This window comes from Neolamprologus brichardi, chromosome 12 (genome assembly GCF_056152115.1).
Source record: "Neolamprologus brichardi isolate AB-2024 chromosome 12, ASM5615211v1, whole genome shotgun sequence".
In the NCBI taxonomy this organism is placed as follows: Eukaryota; Metazoa; Chordata; class Actinopteri; order Cichliformes; family Cichlidae; genus Neolamprologus; species Neolamprologus brichardi.
The window spans coordinates 27,210,131-27,236,278 of NC_142115.1; the positions used below are offsets into that span (position 1 = coordinate 27,210,131).

At 38.7% G+C, this 26,148-nt stretch overlaps 1 protein-coding gene across 10 annotated transcripts in view; it reads left to right on the forward strand.

Moving 5' to 3' along the window:
- gpat2 (glycerol-3-phosphate acyltransferase 2, mitochondrial) overlaps nucleotides 1-26,148 on the forward strand; it is a 171,704-nt gene that overhangs the window by 123,248 nt on the left and 22,308 nt on the right. For 7 of the 10 annotated variants that reach the window (XR_436857.2, XM_006789907.3, XM_035907264.2 and 4 more), the window contains 11 exons: nucleotides 7,487-7,593; nucleotides 10,997-11,107; nucleotides 11,341-11,411; nucleotides 11,506-11,616; nucleotides 12,049-12,171; nucleotides 15,446-15,545; nucleotides 18,409-18,542; nucleotides 18,731-18,830; nucleotides 21,533-21,718; nucleotides 22,979-23,077; nucleotides 23,797-23,879. Coding sequence is in view for 9 of the 10 variants with exons in the window: in XM_006789907.3 (XP_006789970.2) it covers nucleotides 7,519-7,593; nucleotides 10,997-11,107; nucleotides 11,341-11,411; nucleotides 11,506-11,616; nucleotides 12,049-12,171; nucleotides 15,446-15,545; nucleotides 18,409-18,542; nucleotides 18,731-18,830; nucleotides 21,533-21,718; nucleotides 22,979-23,077; nucleotides 23,797-23,879 (1,193 nt within the window). In the remaining variant the exon portion in view is untranslated. The remainder of the gene's footprint in view (nucleotides 1-7,486; nucleotides 7,594-10,996; nucleotides 11,108-11,340; nucleotides 11,412-11,505; nucleotides 11,617-12,048; nucleotides 12,172-15,445; nucleotides 15,546-18,408; nucleotides 18,543-18,730; nucleotides 18,831-21,532; nucleotides 21,719-22,978; nucleotides 23,078-23,796; nucleotides 23,880-26,148) is intronic. The other 3 variants (XM_006789912.3, XM_006789911.3, XM_006789913.3) reach the window with 3 other exon arrangements.

Sequence of the window (26,148 nt, forward strand, 5' to 3'; positions counted from 1 at the left end):
TTATGTGGTTTTCTAAATTAATTTTGGGAGTAATTCTTGCACTAATATATTATAAATTATACCACATGTTCGAATTCTGACTTAGATGAACAAATATGAAAAAAGGTCATAGCTAATCCAGCTGTACTGCTATTAGTTACAGATACACAACTCTGTTTAAACAGTTTTATTTGATTGATAGCTGTCAGAATGTTTCTGTAAGGATTATCTACATGCACTATATCATTAAAGTGAAAACAGTGTAGCTGTAGGTGGAAACAGAGCACAGTGTAAAGTTATAGAATTCCTTTTGTTCTGGGAAATCGATGATGCTCTCTGGCTCCATGACGCAGAGCTACTGATTCACAGATTGATTTTCTGTGTGTGTGTGCGCAGTGAAGCAGTGAGACAGCTCACACCTTCGATTGAATAGTTGTGTATATTTACCATATTAGCATTCTTTTCTGGACAGCCTGGGTTTCTTGTAGACTGTAAATACAAGACTATCACAATGCTGTCCCAGCTGCGTAATCTATCTGCCTGCTCAGCAGAATCCCAGCTCCCTGGTGGTTTGTTGAAGAAGGCTCATACATGTCAAAGACATGCGGGTAATGTTATCACTAAGTACATTATGCAGCACTGGATTTTTAAACTTGTGCTTTCCTTAATAAAACCTTGCTCAAATTGAATTTTCTTTATAATAGGAGGGCTCATTGTCTGTCTGCTGCAAACATTTGTCACAGTTATTATAGTCACATATTGTCTATAGATTATTTCACACCAAATACTGGAACAAAGTAATTGGTCATTGTTGCGGGGGGTCTGCTGACATTCCATTCAAGACAGCATAACAATGAAACTCTGTAGCCGTTTATGGGGTTTCTGTATGAAGGATTGTGGAATTCGATGAGACATTTCCAAGTCGGGATTGTTATGGATAAAAGAAAGTATGACAAATATATTTGTTTCCAGAAAATTCCACAGTATTGGGATATTCAATCCACACTGAAGCCATGCTTGTATTTGTTTAAATGGAGAAAAAAAAAGTTAAGATATGTCTATATATATTGTACAGATATTTGCGTGTATATTTTACATCTTATTTCTTTGATGTGCAGAACCCCTCTAGCACTATTTTTGAGACATGCAATGTATTTTTGTTGTGATATGCACGGTTTGGTTTATTGTCCATGTTACGGCCCTAGATGATGATGATGATGATGATGATAATAATAATAATAGTAATAATAATAATAATAATAATAGTTTGTCTGTCTTGACCATTGCTAGTATCAGAAAAGGTTCATCTTAAGCTGTGTCCACAACAGATCATCATAGAAAGTGGATGAAATTTGGTGATTTCAATCATTTTTGGTGATGTAAGATTAGCTTGTGATTGCTCTGGTTTTAATCGATTGCTACACTCAACCACTCAGGGAATATGCATTTTTCCCTAGTTACTGGGGGTTGCCAAAGGGTCGTTGGCCGGTATCTATGCTTGTTGACAGTTTCTGTACCAATCAGTTTCACAGCAATTGCTAGCAGTCACTCACCAGTCACGAGCCCCCAATTCATGTTTACCCCCCACACCCCCACCCACAAGACCCAAGCAGCAACAGGAAACAAATCCGTTCTTTATAATGTGATTTATTTACAAAGTGGTAAGAAGTCGAGTCTAGGGACAACAAAACGGGAGTGTCAACACTTCAGGGTGAGCCAAAGCCAAAATAATAAACAAAACAAATCTAAACAAATCAGAAACCTTTATCCTGAGACCCACTTGCTTCATGTTGTCAGTGGGTTTTTTTTTCATACTTAGTTGTTTGAAGCCCAGTCAGATTTCACAAATGGACATTTTGGTCTTTGTTTTGATCATTTCAGCCTGATTTATCGAACGGCTCTGGACAAATACACAACAAGCTTCTCAGTTTTTTGGTTTGTGAGGACTGTAGCCCATATGAGTGGTTTCATGAAGGAGTCACAATGGCAACATCATTTAATAACTACTCATGCCCACAATCATTTTGGCTCATATTGATGCTGTTTTATTACATCAGCACTCTGTAACATCTCATTTTCACCAGTGAATCCCCAGTGTGATAGCGGCATAGATTCAACAAGGCATTCACAGCTTTTAGTCCATGTTGACATGACAGCATCACACAGTGCACATTTGTTTGCTGCACGTCCATAATGTGAATCTAACATTCTATCACATCCCTATGGTGCTTTATTGGACTGATATCTGATGACCGTGGAGGCAATTTGGGTAGAGTGAAGTCATTGTCATGTTCAAGAATCCAGTTTGGGAGGATTTGAGCTTTGAGATATGGCTCGTTATCCTGCTTGAAGTGGCTATCAGAAGATGGGTACCATGTGGTCATAAAGGGATGGACATGATCAGCAACAATACTCAGATAAGCGGTGGGGTTTAAACTACGCTGAGTGGGTACCATGGGGCCCCCAGATCACTACACTACCACCGACAGCCTGTTGATAGAGGGCAGGATTGATCCATGTTTTCATGTTTACACCAAACTCTGAGCCTACCATCCAAATGGTGCAGCCGAAATTGAGACTCATCAGATCAGACAACCAGGATGAAAAGCTGTGTCAATTTCCCGTTCCTAGCTGACCGGAGTGGTACCCAGTGTGGTCTTCTGCTACTGTCGCTCATTTGGCTCAAAGTTCGACCTGTTGTACATTCAGAGATTCTCTTCTGCATAGCTTCGTTATAACAGATTGTTGTTTAAGTTATTGACTTCCTCCTTTCCATCCACTTCCACGCAATCTGATTATTCTCTTCTGACATCTTAAATTGCCCAGAGAACTGCTGCTCACTGGATATTTTCTCTTTTTCAGACCATTCTCCATAAACCCTAGAGATGGTTGTGCAGGAAAATCCCAGTAGATCAGCTGCCTGTTCAGTGTAATTCAAATGACACCACTTCCACGTATATGTTGCCATTTTGACGCAAGCTTACAGTAATTCGTTGCTGTCTGAATTGTTCACACGGTGTGTTTACAACATAGTTATTTTTGTGTGCAGAAGGAAATCCTGGCTCTAAAGACTACCACTGACAGAAAAATATCCAAATGTGAAATACTGCTATTTTCTGGGCGTTACCTTTGATATTTGATAGACAGGTTATTAGGCTAATTAGCTACCAGTGCCGGTTACAGCTGCAAAAGTGCGTCTTGATGACGTTAGTGTTCAGCATTACAAGGAGTGCTGCAGGGTAGAGGGGCTTGAAAAGCTAATTTGTATGCTGTGGGGATTTCAGCTGTGACAGCATTCAAAACAAACACGGTAAACAAGTTTCTACTGCAAGAGGTGAGTTTTACAAATTCTGTGTTTGAAGTGATGCTGTAATTGTTACTTTTTAAGGTTATTGTTAGCTACTATAATTTTGTTGATTATTTAGCTATCAGTGAAATGCAATCCTTTTTTGCCATCAGTGCAGTGTTCAGCTAAATTCGGTATACGTAATGCGCTCTGACAGCATTCAGAGTAACCTTTCCATTTGTCAGACTAAGAGTGTTAATGTTGTCCTTGTGTATTTCAGCTTAAGTTCTTTAAGCTGTTCTGGCAGAAACATGCAGTTCATTTCTGTGTGATTCCTCTGCTGCTTTGACATTGCCGTGGTTTAATAGAAAAATTTACAGTTTATCTTTTCAAGCTTTTGCAGAAAATCCAAATGATACCTGCATAGAGATTTAAGGAGAAACTCTTCCTGTGTCCCTCATGGACAGCAGTGTAGCGCATTGATTTCTGATACACAACAAGAGGGCCATGGGTTTTTACCTATCTAGGGAACACTTTCTTGTGTTTTTCCCTGGAGTTACAGTTTCTCCCATCATCTAAAATGATTTGTTGGTGCTGCCTATCTTAACCCTATCTGAAGAGTTTCATTTCAGAGTTGAATTGTTCTAGGAGGTGTGGAGGATGAATTTTAGACAAATGTATTCTGTTATCTTCTCTGTGTGCAGCTCCTTTTCAGATAGATGAGCTGTTATTACTGTAATTATTGTAGCATATGTGTACGCTGCTTAAAAAATTAAAGGAACACTTTGAAATCATCAGATCTCAATGTGAAAAAAGTCAGGCTCAATATCCATCTTGATATAGACTGAGTGAGGTGTTAGAAACTAGGATAACATATTCTTTGATGAATCTTTGATTAACTAAATTGATAGACAACCAGAAAATCAAAGAGAGGAAAAAAAGACTTTTGCTAGAATTTCATTGCAGGAACTTAAAATGGTACTCAGTAGTTAGTGTGTTCCCTGTGTTTGAATGAATGCCTTTCGATGTTGGGGCCTGCTCCTAATCAGACAACAGATGGGATATGGGATTTTCTACCTGATACTTAATGATCTGGGTTCCAATTCCCAGCGTAGAGTTTGTGCGTCACTCCATGGATTTGCCTCCCCAAACCATCATTGATCTGCCATCAAACCGGTCATGCTGAGTGATGTTACACGCATTATAATGTTCTCCAGACATTTTCACGTCTGTCACATGTTGTGGTAATCTGGAATTCAATAGCAAATTCCAGTTGGGATTCACAATGCCAGACAGCAAGCACCGGATAGGTCCCTCAGGCCAACCTCAAGAAGTTTATTTTTGATTGTTTGGTCAAAGACATTCACACCAGTGGCCTGCTGAAGGTTCGTTTTGTAGCTCTAGCAGTGCACAGCCGGTACCCACTCGGGGTGTGGGGAAGTTCTTTTTCAGTTTCTTAAATAGGACGTGCAAGAAAACATTTGAGGGGTTGCACTAAGGAGCAGTACATATAAAACAAATACAGATTTTTATTTATTTATTTATTTTTAATACCGATGGGTCAACTGACCAGCTAATGTTTATTGTTCTCGGTCTGGTCAGCTTTGCGTATGTCTAATTATGCACCAGTCCATTTCATGCATCTGTGATGCATGCCCCACAGTGGTGCAGACAAATGCTGACAACCACACACTAACATGTTGTCAGCAAGGAAGCTCTTCGCTGTGAGTAAGTCCAAAGTAAACACTGAGTGGACCACCATGAAAATGTTTATAACAACAAATCTAATCAGAAAGTTAAATCACCCTCACTCAGCTGAACCTGAATTTTTTATAGAAACAAATAAAGGTTAAGTGGCTTAAGCTAGAGCCAGCAGCCTTGGTATGAGCAAAGGATCAAAAGCATTTATGAGGAAAATTAGGGAGACGAATGAAAAATGAGTAAAGGGTTGGTGTCCTATTGTCTCGTCACAAACATAAATAAAATAATCAAAATTACTGACATTTGTTTTGTTATTTAAATCTGTTCCACCTTCTTCTGTTTAGGAAGATAGAAAATGTCAAGTAAAGGTGGGCATCCTGTTTTCAGAGAATTATTTGTTCCTCCTTCCAGCAGCAAAATATAGTATATTCAGTTGTTTATGTAAGAGGAGAAACCTGTAACTTACTAAGGTTTGGAGGAAATTGTAAAGTTTATTAATTTCATTTCATTAAAATATGTAAAAAAATAATTAGCATTGAATAAAAGTTGATTTTGGTGTCATTTATAAATCTTGGAAAGAAAATTGGAAGCTGCAAAAATCAGTACTTTGCAATGTAGTTGACCGATGCCAATGGGTGCAACTCTAATTTGCAACTCTAAATCATGTAAAGCTACTCTAATAGTCCAAGAATAAAAAATATTTAGCAGGAAAAAAGCAATAACACCCCCTTTAAAGCCTCTGCTATTAACTCCTTGTTAACCCTACCCTAGACATGAATGCACCAGCTGACATCCCTTTGACTGCTGCTCTAAAATGATCCTCACTCTAATCTGTCCTGGCATCTTTTAATGGCTTCTGATTTTTAATCTTATTAATTCTTAATTCTTTCTCATCATGGGCCCACTTAGGTCTGAGCTGTCACGTTGGCAAACTACAGCATATTAATTAAATACTATAATTGATCAGTTAAGTTTTAACAAGTGGAAGAGTCAAGCAAGAATAAATATGAGTGCTCTAAGGAGGTACTTGCGGCCCAGATCTCAATGTTGAAGTGAATGTTTTTACACGACTGCATTAATTTCTGTACTGTATGTTGACTGGTAAGATGGCACATAGAAAATTAAAATCTTGTTTGCAGTGTTACGTTGACTTGGCCTTGGCATACTGCTGTCTCTAGCTGTTTCCATGTGGTCTTGTATTCCCTTGAGTGGATTATATAACCCCATTAGAGACTTTGCTGTTTCTCTGCCTGTGTAATTTACAGTTTTACACTCTTTACTCCCATTTTGCTGCCTTGTCTCTTTCATCACCTGCCGCACCTGTGAAACACTACAGAACCCTGGGAAGCTCTTATCAATGCCTGCCATTTCCCACAGGAGTTGGTAATGAATGTGGGAACTTGAGCCAGTTGAAATGGAGCGTCTTCCCATGGGGAGGGCTTAAGTTTTAATTAGCGAAGTTAATAGGGCAGAATGGGATCAACACAGTGAAAGACAGAGATGCAAAGGAAAAGTCTTTCATTGTGCCTAATGAGACTCCTGAATCGCGTGGATGTAGCCAAAAAGAAAAAAAGGTTTATTTGAAGGCAGCAGCACACGTCTTCACCCTTTTTGTAGTAGAATCAAAAGCCTTATACAAACCAAAGGTAATCTCTCTCAGGATGGTGGCTTTTATGCTTGCTTAGCTCTCCCTTTGGAGAGTGTGAACTTGAATTAATCTGAATTAAATCTACCTTAATTTCAGATGATTACTCACTTGAGCTCCACCACAGCCAGTGCTATCAATTAGATAACCTGTTTAAGCTAGATTGTATTACACTGTGACCTATGTTGCCAACACTCATTACTACGGTTCAGAGTGGGCAAGGGACCAGCATCAGTTACATAAGAGCTGTTTTTCAGCTGATGGCTATGTTCCCTGCTTTTAATGATTTATAACCTACTAGTGAGCATTCGTGCAGCTTCACCTGTGTGTTGCTGAGCAAGGACAGCCTCGAGTTCTTCAACATCTCTAACCTCTTAATGGCAGTTCTGTCCTTGTTTGATTCCTACCTGCATATAGAAGTAAGCAGAAAACTTTTAAAGTGAAGTTTGCCACTAGAAGTCCAATAAGAGGAAACAATAGGAGACCAATTCAGTGATACAAGCAGCAAGAGGCTGATATCCCTTAATTTGAAAAGAATGAAAGGGGTGTTGAAGAATTTGAGAGAATTTGTGATGGTGCAGGGCGAGAAAAGGGTTTGTTAGGTGGGTGAAATTGTAGCTAAGGGCATTGGGAGATACTATCAAGAAGGAAGCTGAGATTGTGTGTGGATGAGTGTTTGTTATCTTAAATTGCAAGGTGGAAGTCTTTCTCTGAGCCCTATGAAATGCCTTCAAATTATTCCCAAAAGCACTAAAAACATTTACATGTGATCACAAGCATACCATTACAGTATAATCCAACATAACATCAGAATGCAGCATTTTTGACATGACTCCTCATACTCTTTTTCCTACCCAATCTCTCTGTTTTTTTAGGGTGGTGGTTGTAAATCAGCAGGGGCCTCACCATGGAGCAGGAGAAGAATGATGGGATAAACAAAGACACAGTCCTTCCACTTCCAATTCAGCAGAATAGGCCCGCTGTAAGAACTGCCTGCATGTCTCTCTCCCACTGTCATCTCCCACTTACTCCACGGGCACTAATCTCAAACGCTTTGTTCTTCACAATCACGAGAGAACATGCGTGGCCCCTTGTGTTTAATTCTGTTTGATGTGCCAAATCAGTGGATGTGATGCATCAGTGAGTCATACATGCCCATCAACAAATGAATATAATTTTTAAAGGAATACTGACGCAATGGTAAATATGCCTATGTATTTCATTGCACTGAAATGAGGAGGTCTATACTGTACCATTTTCACATCTGACTTTGTGTGTTAGGTATTCAGCTGGAGGCGATTAGTGTAGAGCGGCATAAAGACTGAGAGGAAGAGGAAATCGTTAACAAGCATTCAAAAAGGATTTAAACTTCGTAGTATGTATTATCTGTACAGAGAAATTAAAAGCAGTGGTTTGAAAAGGATACATTTAGTCGCAGTATTTGCTACTAATTTGTTCCCTATAGATTTCCAGAAATGCAGATTTCCACAGGTGTCATTTTGAATGTTTTTAAGTCACACAAAATATATATGTAATATAATCTATATTTGGTATGACCATATTTAGTCTTCAACAAAGCCTGTAGTCTTCAGGAATAATTCTCCGGCCTTCTTGAAGAACATCCAAAGCTCTTTTTTTGGATGCTGGCTGCCTTTTGTTCCTGTCTGTGTAAAGAGGATTGCACACTTCTTTAATATTGTTGAGATCTGGGCCTTGGAGAGGCCAATCCATGACTGATAGTTTGTGTTTTTCTATCTAGGTATGCTTTTACTGCATTGGCATTTTGTTTGAGATCATTGTCATATTAGAAAGAAAGAAAAGCTGTTGCCAATCTGATTGGCTAGAGTTGCAGGGTGAAATGTAATATTATCTCAGAAAGTCAATAGTTTTTTACAGTGCTCTGTCGTGCATCCTTCGACTTTGTGGATATGAATGTTGCTATTGAAATGAAAACAATACTTTTATAATATTTTTATAAGGTGTTTTTAGGATTCTGGGTGCATAAATACTACAAATGGGTCATTTTAGCACATTGGTTGGTGGTTGCCAGGCAACACAATGACGTCAAACTATCTGATCGAGATATAACCCTTCAGGGGCCTAAGATGTACCTGTGTGCCAGCTCCTAGCTGTGTAGGTGGACTTGGCGGGCCAACTCAGACAGATTTCATGTTGCATAGTAAGAGTTTGGGGTTTTCTGCTAAAGACGAAGTAAGCAAGCAAGATTGTTGCTCAGCTCAAACAAATCATGAGTTTAGCCATAGAAAACTCTCCTCAAGTCTTACAGACCTTTTAAAATTTTGACAACAAATATTGAACTGCCAAAGTGAACAGCAAAGGCGAGTCGGGCTCTTGGCGCTGAAATATCTCTATGGCTCTAAATCAGTAGTGTCCAACATCAGCCCGCCAAAGACTACAATCTGGCCCCCTGGACACTTTCGGAAAATGCGACATAGCTTTTAGACTTTTAGCTGTATTTTTAAAAGCTTATAAAGCAGAATCTATGCAGGATACAGATGACCAGGGTTAAAATCTGTTCTGGTCTTGGATGCATTTTGCTGGCATGATTTTATCCCCTAAGAGCCCCTGAGAAAGTAAAGAAAATATTTTGGGATGACCAAATCAGTACTCACCTTAATCTAAAAAAATGTTGTGGAAGAGCAGAAGTTCTTTCAAGTTAGCATGCAGATCTAACCCAAAGTCACTGGGAAAATGCAGCTGCAGTTTTTGTTACACAGTGGGGTGACAGAAAATACTGAGCTGTTTCACACACTTTTTGCCTCATAAATATCTTTGTTTAACTTCCTTAAATAGGTAAACAACAGTCTAATGTTTTCATTTTTGTGAGTTGATTTTTCTTTGAGTTTTCAGGATATAATAATGCACAAATAGAGAAAATTCCTCCTGATATGTAGAAGCCGAATAAACTTTTTTTTTTGCCCTCCTTATTGCATGACTCTAACTGATGGTACATTGAAAGATTTTGTTTTGAAAGCATCACTACTTTAATTATTTCTATTCCCTGTCGAGTTTCCAAACACCACAGCTTATGAATGCAAAGCTTTGTGGCAGCTGAATAGCTCTGTGATCAGACTTCACAGCAGCATCTGAATGCACCACCAGGAGGGATTCATAGATCACCCCATGATTTTAAAACTCCATTAAAACTCACAAAATTACAACAAAATTAAGTGACTCTAATCAAATCCAACGCACACGTGTTCCTTTTATGTAGCTTTTACTATATTGAGCAAGTTTCAAGGCCTTGAAACTTTCAGCAAAACTGAAATGAGCTAAAACTTTAAAGTGATGTCATGCCCAATAAGTCCACTCACATACATTAAAAAACAAAATTCCTCACCAGGAAAGTGGTGATCACATAGCACCTCAAACCCCAAACCGTGCCAGCACAATGTAAAATCCCCTTCCTGTCTGGATCCAGGGTTTTCTTTTTTCTTTCAGTCATCTCTTGTTATGTACAGCACTCTTAGCAGAAGAACAGAACTACAAAATAATAATCCAGAAAATTAATGACATATCATGGGCATCAGATCCAGATCAAAGCATTTCTACCTTCTCCTTAGAATGAGCAGACATAAGTGCGTAACTCTGGTCATCGAGCTGGGCCAGCTTATTTACACACAGGTTTAGCCTGATAATCCGCATGCCTCTCATTTTTTTGGTCTACCTCTTTTCTTTGTACTTTTCCCCTGAACGAGTGTGGCCCTTTAAATTATTGATAGTTCGATCCAAACTTTCATGATCGTAAGGTTTTGTCTTTAAATTGACCTTTTCTGCCAGTCAGCTGCTCTCTTTTCTGGAATCCATCATCATTCAACTCGGAGAAAGTGTCATTGATCTTAGGAGATTGATTAGATCTTTTTTTCCAAAGCCAGGCGATCACTCTGAATCCTGACACATCGAGCATGATAATCAGTCGGTTGGCGTGTTTTATCGTACTGTACTGCAAATATTTGAACACCTGACCAGCAGTCAGCTTGCTTGGGGAGGCCTGAAGTGTGGTTGATTAGTATACAGTACACAGCCTGGCTTGTTGAGCGCATGAGCTGTTTGTTTGATTTGCACAGGGAGCGTCTGATACAGAGGCTCACATGGGAACTGTATTAATATTTACTGCACTGCTAGTAATGGCGTACCGATATGAATTCAGAGTTAAACCAATCAAAGAGACAGAAAAAATTTCACAAGCTCAAAAGACATCACGGCAAAACAAATTAAAGTCAAATAAGATAAGAAACATTAGCTTTAGCTTTATGTACGTAATAACATGGCAGTTGAGTGTTATTTCAAAAAGTGGATGTGGTTGTGGTTTTTCTGCATGTGACATCCTGTTTATGTTGTGTCTTTTTTGTGTTTCTTCCCAGCTGTCATGTGGATTAAAGATCAGGAAAATGATGAAGACCGTGCTTCCTTGTTTGGGGAAGTTCAGGCCAGTTGTGGGCCAGTGCTGCCACCAGTGCACCCCAGACAGTCTGGTGAGTGTGCAGAGTAATTATGGATCTCTTTCACTGAGTGAAAAATGTTGACTTTATATGGCACGCAAAGGTTGTGAGTATAAAGACCCTCTTGTAGCTATCCCCATTCACATAGTATCCTTCAGCTATAGCCTTCTTTTATACAGTAAATTGGATTGTGCCCCACACAGCCCATTCGTGGTTGATGTTGACATTCAGGTCATCTATCTTTATCTGCTTTTGTCATTGCTTAGAGCAAGAAGCTTGGACAAAACTATTCCCTTGGTTTCCACAACCTGCTGAGTGTCAATGAGACACAAACCAGGTAGTATGAGAATCCACCGCATTCGGGCAAAGCCACACAAATTTATTTGGTCCCAGCGCTCTCACTCGTGCTCATTTCTTTGAATTGTATGCAGGTATCGAGGCTGGCTGGTGCGGAGGGTGTGCTGCGCCCTGTTTGTGAGTGGGTGCAAGGTTTATGGCAGTCCTGTTAGCGGCAGGGTCGAGCGAGTCTGTCAGAGTAACAGGTACCTGAGGAGAAAGAGAGGGAGGATGGCAGAAGTAGAGATGCTGGAGGAGAGTAAATAAATGATACGCAGAGATACATTAAATGAAATGGGTTCCTGCAGTTCTGCAGAGAGAGAATGAGAAAGGACTAGTGGAGATAAGACAAAGACATGCAAAAAAACAGAAAAGTAAGGTTATCTCAGTGTGTAAAGAGTGAACGAAGAAAGATGGGATAACTTGAGGAGAGGTTTCACACTTCTATCTCTGTCACTGTTCCTCAGTTTGAAGCTGTTGTTGTCCCTCCTCCTGTGTAATTGAGTTTAACCTTTATGTAACCTCGACACTCAGGGATGGTGTTGTTGTCTTACTGGAAGGCTGGTGTTTGTCTAAGTGTAGCACAAATGAAGCTTTGTTCCATATTAACCCTGCTGTCCTGTGACCATGTGTTTCAGGGTGAAGAAGGCGCTCACAGCAGAGCACAAAGCACCTGAGGGGGGAGACGGCCACGGGCAGCTAGATTGTCTCTCACCATTCCTCCCCCTCATTAACACCTGCATCTCCTCTGGCATCTTAAGGTTTGTTTATGTTCGCATGAGTCGATTGTGGGGGGAAGCTAGGTTCAAAGATGGTTGTTTGTGTGTATTTACTAATACATCACATTTGCATATTGATTCAGAGCTGTGCTGTGAGACCTTTCATTTAGAAATAACGAGTGAGATGTATCATATCGGTGTGCCTGAAGCAAAAATAGAGTTGCAGTCTGCAGCGATTTCTTTTAATGATTTTTTTTAATCCTTTGATGCAGAAAAGATGAGCCTTTTGATGATATAACGATTCTAAAAGATTTTCACATCTTAATTTATGAGAAATTCCTACTTTATTCTCATTCATTTGCTGCTACTCCATAATGGCTAAGGAGTTAATTTTATGTATTTTCAACATTAAAGCAACATTGCTTTTCTAAAATGTAATTTAGGTCTATACGACTGCTTATCCATATGCATTGTTGTGATGCGAGTTGCTCAGTTTTAGAGATATTGCCTTTTCTTGAATATAACAGAACTAGGTGGCATCTTTTTTGTGATGCTCAAAGTGCCAAAAAATACATTTTTAAAAAACTCAGCAGTGACGGCTGTTTTTTCAAATGTCATGGCCAGTTTAGAAAAAATAAAATGCAAAATTGTGCAGTTTCATGGAAGAATTTTTTCTTTTGTCCTCTCTCCACCTGCCAACTAAAAGATGCGTGTGGCGTCTTTTAGTTGGAGGACACGATCGTTACTGACTTTTTTTCACAAGCCTCTCATCGTGGCTCATTTTCTTCTGCGCAGTGATACAGTAAACGGGCATAATTTGGTATAAAGAAAATAGTTCCTGCATGAAACATTCTCTACTTTCATGAACGTGATAGTTTTCAAATGTTTCACCAAGTAACAATAGATAATTGAGTGTATATATATATATATATATATATATATATATATATATATATATATATTGTATAGTATACAATAGATTAATTGAGATTTATTCCCATTGTAATCAAGAGAAGCATTATAAGAGAGAGACTGCATTTCAACAAATCCTGAATGGAAATCTAGGATTTGTTGGGCTTTGGAGAATTCTGTAATGGCAAAAATTATGGTTTTTTTGTTCCTGCCCTTGAAGAGCCAGTCAAGAGCCGGGCAGGAAACTGAGTTATTGCTGTTTCTGAATTTCTGCCCACACACAGTAAAAATACACCACAGTTTTAACTTTGGTTGTGCTGTATACATACTTGTTTTTGACCCATTCTGTGGGCAATAACCTTCTCTTTTGCAGTAAATGTATAAGATCTGGATTTTTTTTTCCTTTTAACTTTTTTAAAAATGACATTATCGTGAAAGTTAAACCTGCTTGCAGACCAGTTGGTATCATCCAGATAAGCTGCGGGCAACTGCAGTGACTAAAACGATCATACGTTGAAACCAAGCACACCATTGTTTTTCTTGTGACATTACCAATAAGTTTGATGCGTCACATGGCCCTCTTCCTTTTGGAAAAACAAAAGTTGTATCCAAGATAGCCAACTTCTAAATGGCCGCCATGGTCATCAGGAGTTTGCCCCCTCACATATACTAATGTGCCACAAACAGGACTTTAATATCACCAACCATTCCCATTTTATTACGGTGTATCCATATAAATGGCCCACCCTGTATTACTAAGATGACTGGCGAGTGACAAAACTTGCTTCTAGAAGGACTTTGATGGAAGGCAGACATGTCCATAGCTAATATCTCCAAAACTGGGCATTCCAAAATAAAATGACTAAAAAAAAGAGCCATCCAAAAAATATCAGGTCAACTGTCTCTTTAAAGCCTCGACAACACCAAAGCCACCCATCAACTGATCCTGCCAACAAGTATCATTTGTGCACTCAAGGTCTTTAAAGCTTTTTCTCATTTTCATTGAGGGTCTATTCTGTCCAAAAACTATTAAAACACATTAATGAGCCATTTGCTGAATGTTTTTTAATGACAATGAACATTAACAATGTTGCATCAATTGAACTTAGACCGTCCTTGTGCTTTGTAGGTTTACTGTGGATCAGTGTTGAAGAATAGTCCCCAACAAGCCAACAAGCATGGAGAAATTAATTAAAAAGCCTCTTTTAAAGTGACGTGGCCATTCATGAATCACTTTTACATCTTTCATTACATAGATGGACTGAATAAGTGAAAAATGTTAAGAGCTTAACTAACACATTGTTGGCTTTAGTGTTTTTGCAGTATTAGTTGGCGATACTCAAAAAACCCACAGCTGTGGTTGCTATGACGAACAGGCCAATCACAGGGGGAGGAAGCATAGCTCTTATAAATATTCATTAACAATAAAATAGCCCAAGATAATTGGCAGATTCATTAAAAAATGTAATTTCAGTAATTATGTTTATTTATGTATTTTTTTTTTTTAAACCAGCAGAAAAAGCAGAATTTGAGGCTCAGGGTTTCAGATTTCTGTCTTACAAGAATGTTCTATTTTTGTACACAGGATTGTTTTAAGAATTTTTACTGGAAAAAATTGGAATAGTCAGCTGTCAGTGGAGATATGTAGATATCACAAATTCCTACTTCTTTTTGGTCACTCAGGGGAAGAACAATAGCCTTTCCAAACCCTAAATTGTGTTGAAGAGACAAACAGAAATGCTTATGTGCTACTGTAAGACAGCTCAAAGCTTCTTGTGTGACTGCTTACAGATGAATGCCTTTCTAGCTGTCAATCATCATGCTCTTCAAGATGACTGACAGCTGTTTGACACACAAACTTGTCCACGGCCAGTGGACGGCATGTTTTTGATCTCTGCACTAAGTAGTATTTAAATTGAAATTGGATGTTATGACTCTATCATCTCTTGGGACCATGTTTCTGTAGCCTGAAGTGGAAACTTTTTTTTTTTTTCTGAAGAAACTTTTTGACTGTCTTGAAGTTTAAGAAATTTCTTCGAAATTCAATTTCTCCTTGCTTCCTCAGTCTCCCTCATTTATAGACTTTGTCTCTATCTACATCTTTCATCCTCTCACACTTGCTGCTTTATTGCTTACTGATTCACTTCTTTCCTATGTCGTCATTTTTTTATCTCCATCCTTTTCCCCCACTTTCTCTTGCCCCCACCTGTCTCATTTACATAACATCACATTTAACACTGTCCTTTCCTCCCGTTTTGTGCTAAACTGTTTCCTAAATTATATTATTGGTGATTATTTCTCTTAGCTTCATTTGTCTATTATGGCCTTGTGTGCATCTCTTGTCATTAACTTTTTCATCTCTTCTTTCTATACATCCCTCCACCCACTATCCTCTTTTGACTAGATTCGTGTGCTGGGCGATGCTGAAGATGTTTGCTTCTGTGTTCGGCAGCATTCAAGTTAACCTCAACCATCTGTCGGCTTTACACAGAGCCTCACAAGAGGTACAAATGTCTATAAATGCACACACACCTTTGTAGATTAAATATCTGCTATGCTGAAGGGTGTCTCTTGCTGCAAAAAATGGAAAGTACACTGTGTGTTTGCACAGTGTTGATACTGGGAGGTTTTGGTTTCACATTAGGCTGTGCTCTGACATCTATTGAGATGGTAAACAAGCTGCTGCCCTATTTGTAAACACATCTACTCCAAAAGATTTCAAGGTAAATAGAAATGTGAGAATATATTCGGTAAGGTGAAGTAAACAGATCTAATTTTCTGGAGTCTTTTGAAAGTTGAGGTTTCTCCTGCTTGCCTTTTTATGTGTAATTATTTTCTTTTTTTCCTAACAAACTGCACACTTTAATTACATGGTTGACTAAATAAACAGAAGTAAATAACTCTGAATCAGGCTTAAAATGGGCATGAATGATTTCAGTGAGCGAGGTCTTCAGCTTTGTTATCACTGAAACGTTGTGTGTTACTAAAGTTGTTTTCACAGATAAACTCTGGAAAACGTCAGTACATTCAAGGATGTTGTGTGAAGTTGTGCTTTCTCACATGTTGTACGCGGCAGTGCATGTGAAAACAGCTTCAGCTAACAGAAAACCTCAAATGTTATTCTTATGATTTCTAATGGTTTTCAAATACTCTGCTGTGAAAAATTAAGTAAACGTGACTTTTAAAAGTAAAAGTCGCACATCCAGTCCTGATGAATAAAATACTCATGTTGGAAAGTGTTTCTGAAATACAATAAGTAATTCACTGTGACATAACGGCAGTCAGTGGAAAACAAAAATCTTCAATCCAGTGAGGACGGATTCAACAAAGATCAAAGTTCACAATTTAAATCACACGCTGATGTGACTTGCATCTTCAGATGGCTCAGTTATTTTTTTGACACCCATGCGCCTGTTTGCACATTAGGGTGGGTGTAGCTCAGGAGTAAGGTTGGTGGTTCGATCCCTGGCTGCTCCAGCCTGCATGCCAAATATTCTTGGGCAAGATAATAACACCAAGTTCCTCTCTGATGCATCCATCAAAGTATGAATGTGTGTGAATGTTAGATAGGAAGTATTTAATCATAGAAAAAAGAAGTGCTTGTGTGAATAGGTGTTAATGGGTGAATGAGGTGTGTTGTATAAAGTGCTTTGAGTGCTCCGGGAGAGCAGAAAAGTGCTATATAAGAATCAGTCCATTTACATCCAACAACATCTGGACTCCTCCTGATAAGACAGCAGATGTTGTTCTGGGGATTTCTTCCCAGATTTGGATCTGAATAGCCTATGGTGCTATTTCTGTGCCAGAGCTTCTCAACTGGATTCAGGTATGAAGAGCCTGAGAACCCCTCAGTAGTATGAGTGCTTTTGTCATTCAAGCACTAACTACACCATTTGTCCAAGGGCATTGTGTTGCAGCAGGAGGAGCTGCACGAGCATGAGGTCTGGAAGTGGCTCTGAGATTTTCATAATTTCATCTTGGTACCATTGGCTGACACCTGGAGGTTTGTGTGACCCTCCAAAGATAATACCATCCGAGACCATCACTGACCCATTGACAAACAGGTCTTGCTGCTCATAAGTAACCCACTGGAGATGATTTTTTCAGGGCTGCAGTGATATTTTTCTTGTACCTGTGTCCTGGTATCTCCTTCACACTCTACAGACTGATGTTGGGAGACACAGTAAACCACATTGGATGTGCCATTACTGAGGAGCTCAACTACCTGTGACACCTAATTGGTTTGCAGGTAGAAGTAGTGACAAGGAGACCAGTGAAAAGCAAAACTAGAGAAAAATTAGACGGCAGCAATAAGACGAGGCCCCCCTCCCTTTCTGAGGGTTGCCTTGTCATTGCCTCTCCAGTGAAGGTGAAATGGATTCAGATTTGTGTTTATGACTTTGTATTAAACAGTGATGATCAAGTGTTTCTTTAATATTTTTGAGCAGTGTAATTGTCAGGATATATCAAGGGTTATTTCTGCAGGGATTGTGTACAAATTCAATTTAAATCTTGTTTAGTCCCATTGTCTAAATCTTTACCAATTTATTCATCCATAAATTGTTTCATGACAAACCTGAAAATCTTTCATTTTCTGCGTTATTGAGGCAAGTTGGGTTACAGCGTGACCTCACTGAACTGTTTGAATCACTGCATACTGGCTGTAGTTACAACCAAATTCATATAAAATAATTTCAGGTGTAACCCAGTTATTGTGTCTTTCACTATATTAAAAAAACTAATAAAAAAATAATAAATATATCTTTTATCATGAGTTTATGAAAACTACCAATGCTCAGGCTGTTTATGTGTTTTAATTCTTTTATTGCAAAGTGCTTTTTGCTGTAGCGACAATATTGCATGCACAGAAGTGCCATTGTGTTTTTATCTCTCTGCTTTGACTTCACTCAATATATAATTGAGTTTGTGATAGTAGCTCTTCATTTCCATGTCCATAATGGAAAAAATCACTAATGCTACTCGAAAGATAAGGGACCACAAAGCAAATAATAGAGCTGTTGTTGACACTGGGAAAAAAACAAAGTTGCGCTGTCAACTTCTACAATCAATCCAGCCATTCAGGCATACTCACCACCTATACTTGAACTGTGGCTGCAACTTTAAATACTTGAATGTGTACCTCACACATTTTTCACTGTCTTTGCTAGTTTTAAAACATAAAATTATTTTTTCTTCATTGCTTCCTGTTTCCTTTGTGTGGCTTGATCAAAAGCTGATTTAATCTAAGGTCACGGATTCGCTCCTTAATCTGTGCGTCACCTCTGCACAATCCGTGTTTGTTTGATGTAATGAATTACAATGTGAGGAATTTTGTTTATCAGAAGCTGCTTCTGTTCTCTAATTCAGGGATCTCTGCTGGTTTATGTGTACGTGCGTCAGAGCGCCGTGGACTGCGCTCTCATCCCTCTCGTGCTCTTCTATCACAGCCTCAGAGTCCCGTACACTGTTTGTCCTCTCCAAATTAAGAACGCCTCCCTAAGGTACATTCATACACACAAACACACACACAAACTAAATAAGGTGCTGTGTTTATCACTTTTATTCACGCTACTATTTTTGAGCTGGGCAGTTGTATTTCAAACAGTGAAAATGTGCAGGAATGACTTTATGCACATTTTCTTTGATTAAACTAGTGTTTGAGTTATGCTATGCTTTGTTTATCCTGCAGATCAATCCTGCAGAAAGTAGGTGTAGTCCTCCTGCCTCCCTCTGCACCTACTGAGGAGGATGCTGAGATGGACACATTGTACCAGTCTGTCATGACTGCTGTAAGTTAGAAATAAGAAGTGTTAGTATATAAGAGTTCCTAGGTCTGGTGATTTTCATACTTTATTTTTAAGGAAAAGAAATTGGTCCTTATATCAGACATCAAACTTCCGCTTGACTGCTTTAACAAGTAATTGCAGTGGTTTCTGTGTGGCTTTGTTTAAGTTAAATGGAAACATCAGGACATTAACAGGCACAAGCTGTGCCACACATGAGCTGGCATAGTGTTAAAGTAAACAGATGCAAACCTCATTCTAGCACATAAAAAAGGGAGATACTGACATTTGTGTTCCCTAAATGCCATAGCAGACCATGAAATAGCTGCTGAGATTTTTAATTTTCTACCCATTTTTTTTTTAACTTGGGCAAATATTGCCTGTTTGTAGTCTAACCCAGTGTAATTAAAGGGGACCTTTTTTGCTCTTTTCCAGCTCCATATGTTTTATTCTTAGACTCAACTGGAGAAGATCTGTATGATTTACTGCTGAGTCTTATTTATCTTACGATGGGTATTGATACATCTCCTCTGGTGATTGAAACAAGTTGTCCACCCTTCACCCTTTAAATCAGCTCTCCTCTGTGTCGCTATATTAAGAATTTTCCCTCTCTTTGATGTCATACAGATCCGAGAGTGGTATGAACTGTCTGAACCTGAGCATTTAGAGCACTCTAAAGTCTGAGCTTTTGGCTCACACTGATCACATTATTTGAAACTTCATGTTCATGTTTGATACGAGAATCCATCAGTGTAACAGGATATTCACTTAGTGGCAACTTGAAAGGACCAGGTGTTGGGTACCCTGTGGTCATAAAGGGATTGACATGGTCAGCAAGAATACTCAGTTAGGCTGTGGCATTTACACAATGACAAATTGATCCTAAAGGACACAAAGTTTGTTAACAATATCCCCCACGTCATTACACCATAACCATCATCCTGAACTGTGGATAGCAAGGAGGATGGATCCATTCCTTTGTGCTCTTTACACCAAATTCTGACCCAACCGCAGCAGAACTCATCAGATCAGGCAGTGCTTTTCCAATCTTCTATTGCCCAATTTTGGCTGAGAATTATTCCTGTTCTTAGCTGACAGAATTCTTCTGTAGCACATCTGCTTGGAGCTTTGACGTGTTGTGCTTTCAGTAACCTTCCATTGTATCATAATGTATCATGTAGACATGGCCAAGATCATCTTGGCCATATCTACATGCCTAAATGCATTGATTTGCTGGCGACTGGTTGATATAGATGATTGCATTAAAAAGCAGTTGAACAGTTATACCTAATAAAGTGACCAGTCGGTGTGAATTTAAACAGATTCTGTTTAGGTGACTTCTGCAGCACACCAGCATCAGGACAGTTTACCACTTGGGTCACAATATGCAAATGTCCAATTTTATGGGCAACTACTAATTGAGGTTAGAGGCACAAATTTTTCTGTGCCACAAGTCATAAAAAAGTTCTCCTGGTACAAATTCCTCATTAGCGCTGTATGTGAAAGTTAAAATGACACACTGAGCCCTGAATTAGAAATCATGTTGCTAATGCATTTTGATGAAAAATAAATCCTAGACAACAGGTAATTATATAAAATTAGAAGGTAAACAAAAATTCCCATCTTTGTAATTTTGCTGCTTAGTGTATGTGCATTAATTTCAATTCATACTCCCAGACACGCAGGGACTACATGGAGGATTGTTATCACAGTCAGCTCCCCAATCAGAATGCAACCTGCCACCCTACCATCCCATCCTACTTTCCATTCATTCTCAGAATCACAAATTAGCTTCAGTCTTTGCTAAAGATATTGGAAGTTGGCTAGAGTGACAAAGCCATAAGAACGAGGGTGGGGAAATATGAAGAGCGGTGGTAGTTTAAATCAGGAGCTTGACAGGTCGGTTATCTGGGAGATATTCGTGGTGTGTATTGTTTTCTCCCACATCTTGCATCTTTTATGGTTTCCTCAAGTGCCTGTCTAAGTGCCTCAGTTATTTTATTTTTTTTTACCAGTAATCATCAGCATCTATTTATTCTTAATATTTTCTGTTTATATCTAAGGAGCCAGACGCTTTGTGATCTGTATCAGTATACCTAAAGCCACATTTCATTTAAAGGAGCTACTGTCTTTACTAAGATCAATATTGTGTTATACAGTTCAATAAAACAGCTCAGTCTGACGTCGGTATACAGAGACTAAAGCTAAAGTAAAACATAAACAGCCTGTTTATGAATTGATGCTGTGAGATGTTTTATTACTTTGTTTGTTTTCAGTTGCACTTCAAGTGAGAAAGCATATTTGTTTTGCGTGAGAAGGCAGGCTTGTTTATTGCTTGTATTTCAGTGTTAATAGACCTTTATTGTTTATTGAGTGTAGGCCTGTTTAGCTGCTGTTCAATGGTAATTGAATTTCTGTTGTCTGTAAGGGGGAAACAGGATTTGGGGTGAGGGAAGTATCTCTGAATGTCACTAAGTGTCCCCCACAGTCCCGCTTTATCTCTGCTCTTTATCCTGCCTGCTTCCTGCATTTTGACTTGACTTTCCTCCACATTCTGCCTCTGGACTGTTTTTTAATGTTTCCTCCATCTTCTGGTTTGCATTATTGCTTATGTGTCTTTTCAAAATGCATTGTAGGCGTTTATGTTAATTGTTCTCTGACTCCCAGGACTTTTCACACCTCTGTATTTGCCATCTTTCTCTCCTCAGCTGGTACGTGAGCTGCTACATGAGGGCCAGGCAATAAGTATTGGTGTGTCAGAGAGGTCTGGCCTGGGTGGCCAGTGGCTGGCTCGCATCAGGCAGCTCATCAAAGAGGGATCAGTCCCCGACGTCAGTCTGGTCCCCGTGGGCATCTCGTACGATTGTGTACCCAAGACCTACATTCAGGTGGATGTGTGTAAACAAACACTTGCAAGCGCACGCACACACTTAATAGGATCCATCTGTAACTGTTCTGTCCTCAGGAGCAAGTGAACAGGTTTGCTTTAGTGCTGTGTTTTCAAACTGCAAAAAGGAGAAAGAACATGAGGCAGAAATACTGCATATGGTGAAAGGAACAGGTGCTTGCCAGTGTTATAAAAACAACAGGAAATTAGTTATTGCAGTCTGTGCCATTCATTTGGCTCACTTATCAACACGACCAACAGTTGGAGCAACAGCAGTTACTTTGACATACAGCTCATGGAGGCAATCAACATGCAAACACTTTTTAAGATACAGCTGAGTGAATGTGAACACAAAGACCTTTCACACACAGATACAGTGTCACTACATCGGAGGAAAAAATATGCTTTAATAATGTGATGACTGTATGAATTTACCTAAAATTCACTTTATTTTGTACAGTGTTAACTTGGTTGAGTTATTACATCCAAGCATAGCTGTATGTATGTTTACTTTGAAAACAGGAACTGCTAATAGATAATAAGCAGACACGGGCAAGTTCACTCAAATGTAAGCAAATACAGCCTAAAACGTTCTGTTCAAGAACCCCCAAAATAGCTGTAGTTAGAAAAATAGGAAAAGAGAATTGTCTACTCAAACAGAAGAAAGACAAAGAATATTGAGTCCAATAAAAATAAGATTTTGTAGTTACAGTCCTGTGATCAGGATATGTGTGCTGTGTTGTGTGCTGACGGCACAAGTTTCTCAGATTTTTGTCTAAAGAGGTGCTCACAGAATGAAACTTGTGGTCTCGAGAAAAAACCCAAAGTTGTCAGTGATGACTCTCCAACTTTCACAACTTTGCTCTCTAATTTCTCACTGGGCAGCTTTGGTCGATGAGTTGAGGTTTGCATTTTATTTTTTTCAAGGCAGCTGTGATGATTATTAGTCTCCATTAATAACGCCCTTTGTTATCTGCACTTTGAGATGATACCGGAGAGTGGGTGTTGCTTTTGGTTAATTGCAATAATAAGGTCCTTGCCCCATCATTTCTGCTCTGTCATTCACACACTGTGCACACACAGTGCTGTACACACAGTTCCTGTACTCCTAAGCACACTATGAGGGCGGCTGTTTATCTTAGTACTTGTTATAGATCCTGCTCATTAGTGGTATTGCTGTTCACATGTCCTCCTAAATGTAAATATGTCAAGATATGTATGTGTCTGTGTGTGTGTGTGTGTGTGTGTATTTTACATATCTTCATAGGTTGGGTTGAAATCTATCTTCCAGTGGTTGTGGTGCCTTTTCTGTTCGAGGCCAGAAGGAAGTGTGAGGATTCACCTCGCCCAGCCCTTTTCTGTCAAGGTACGCAGCAGGAAGCCCATGTCATTAAAAACCCCATTCAGCCGTACTGGTGTTTACTTTGAGCATGAGTTCTGAGCGTTTTAACAGTGGTTAAACAAACAGTCATGTTGTCCTAGTGGGGAAAAAAGAAAGGCAGACGTGTTTTTGTCGAAAAGAGCTGAGACTATTGTCTCGTGACGCTTTGTGGGATCATTTATTTATGCACTCTTGTGCCAGTAAACTAAAAGCTTTGTCATAAATCATACTTTTCACATTGTAATAATTAAATTAGCTTCACAAGTGAGTTTTGAAATTACTTCATTTTAAATTAGTCTTACTTAAAATTTCCTTTGAGCCGTAAAATCTCATTTATAGCATATTATATTAAGTAAATAATAAATCTATTTCTACATTTATGCCCTCTGTTTTCTGCACGTTGAGACTAGAGAGAGTGAGTATAATTCAGCACACCACAAGAAAGATAATAAGTTAAATGCCTCTTTGGTTGGCATTATAGTTTTTCAGTAGGAAAGTTGCAGGATACACTGTATCACTATATATTAGTTTTAGCTAGATATACCTAATAAACTGGAAATGGAATTACTAATGGAGACTTTGTGCAGTTTTATGAACCCAGTTAACAAGAGCATTAGTTTTAAGTAATTTAAAGATGCAAATTTAAAGCTCTTTGCATGTGCATGCGTGTGTAAACGATCCTGTGTGCGTGTGTTTGTGTGTAGGAGATGTGCGAATCAGGCAGGTGCAGAGTAGATGAATGGCTCCCTCTACAGGACCTGTTGCTTCCTGTTATCCTCAACAACCGGTAATCAAAGCTTCTGCATACATGCCTGTATGCGTGAGTAAACATTAATACTGCATATGAACAAACCACAGTGGAACTGCATTGTGTTTTATCTGCATCTGTGAAATTGAAAAGTTGTTTTCTCCTAAACTTTGAAATACTTTTCTCTAAACCTTAAATCTGGCACGGATATGATGCAAGCACTGATGAGAGTTTTCATCCTCTTAGCCTCGGTCCAATTACCATCAACATTACACAGTCTGCCAGTGAAAAAAAGATAACGGAAAGAAAATAACATCCCCGCTCAATCTCTGCTTGGCTTCTGACGAGCAGAGTGGCTTCTCCTATCATACATTTAATTCTTCTGAGAGGAATGGAGGAAGAAACAGCCAGAGTCAAAGAGATGGCAAGCGATAGAAAAAGAGAGGAGTAGAGATGGGTAGTTAGATTGGATTGTCATCTGCATGTGAGTAACTTCAACTCTCTGCGCCTACATCATAAACATGCTTGGGCGCTGCTCAGTGCCTCTGCTGCACTCTGTTTTTTCCCTAGCTGCTGAGGTTTCAGCTTTAGAGCATTTGCATATCATTTAACCATTACATATATTTAATTCAGAATGCTACAAACACACTGTATCAGATACTGAAGCTTAGACATTTTAGTGTATGTATTTGCGTGTTTTGATTTGAATGCAACCACATTTGGGAAGGAGCATTGGCTCACCTTTTAACTACAATATGTAAGAGCTGAAGAGACAGACAACTCTAAAACAAACAAAATGTTTTCCTGATCTTGTGCAAGACAGGATATAAACTGCTCAGCAGTTTGGTTTTGACAGTGTACTTCATTTTTTAATGGTTTGCAGTATATCATCAAGCATTAAGGGTGCCTTCACAGATATGACATATGTACTTGTATATAGGGATTCTATCATCAGCAGATTCTGGGCAGCATGATAAACCTTTGGAGATTCTTTTTTTTCTTCAGTTTTTCCATATAGCTCATAATAAGGTTTAAAGATACAGTGTTTAAAATTTCATCACTAGATGTCAATGAATGAACTGAATTCTATTTTCTCACCCCTCTGAATTCACGGGCGTAATCTTAGCTACAGTGGCTTGTAAAGAACAAACCACTTTGGCCGTAGTTCATCTGTAGTGAGTATAGGCTGTCAGTCCACTGTCCATGTATATGTACATGTATATGTATACATGTATGTATATGTACTCTGGAGGAGGCAATAAAACTTGTGAAAGGAGCCCGAAACAAGTAAATGAGTCAGTGAAGCTCACTCCTGTCCAATGACAATGATAGCGAGGTGAGTTGGTCAGGATATCCTGAACTTTTCTGTTAGTAAACTGTGTTGTTTTTGCTGCTGTTAGTTGTTGTTAGCCTCTGTTAGCGGCTGCTAGCTGGCATTAGAAAAACTTTCATTGTAGTAGATCTAAATTGTTGGACTCAGACAATTAGTAAATAAACTTTCATATTATGTGAGAATTTAAACTGTTTATCAGAGGGAATGCCGAGCCTAACATTAGCTTGTTAGCTAAAAAGCAGTTGTTGTTTTTTGGAAGCTTGGTGTAAGCTGTCTGGATACAGGTGAGATCGCATGTCCAGTCTACTGAAAATAGGTAATTGTGACTGTTTGCCTCATTGACTTCTCAGTGGATTTTAATTCTCATTATTTTGGGCACTACAGCCAACCAATGACAATAAAATGTAGAACTTTCTTTCTATATTTCACACATTACAGTAACCTGTGATTTATAATGGATGGTGAGATGGATAAGTGACTATATGACTGACACTGTTTACAAAAGTGCACACACTTTTTAACTTAGTTGAAATGAACAATTTCTGTCTAAAATGTTTTGATATCTTCTCTTAAAAATAATATAGAACCAGAATGCATCAATGCTACACCAGTTTTAACACAGCATCAGATAAACAGCTGAAAAACATTATTGCTCATTATAGGCACAAATGTAGTGTGAAGTGATCCACTGAGCTTTTACTGAACACTTTTAGAGTTACCTTGAAATTGTGATGCATTTATTTATCTATTTTTTGGGTAAGTGAAATTATTATTATGTAATATAATTATGTAATAATAAATAAATGTGGTTTAATACACCTCCAAAGACTCATTGAGCACAAATAGAAAGGAACAGCTAGTGCTGCTGTTTATGGCGTCTCTCAATATTTTTCCATTTACAACATTAAGTATATTAATTATAAATTATAGTAATTAACATAGTTGTTTTTTGTGGAGTGGTCAGCACTGTCATTT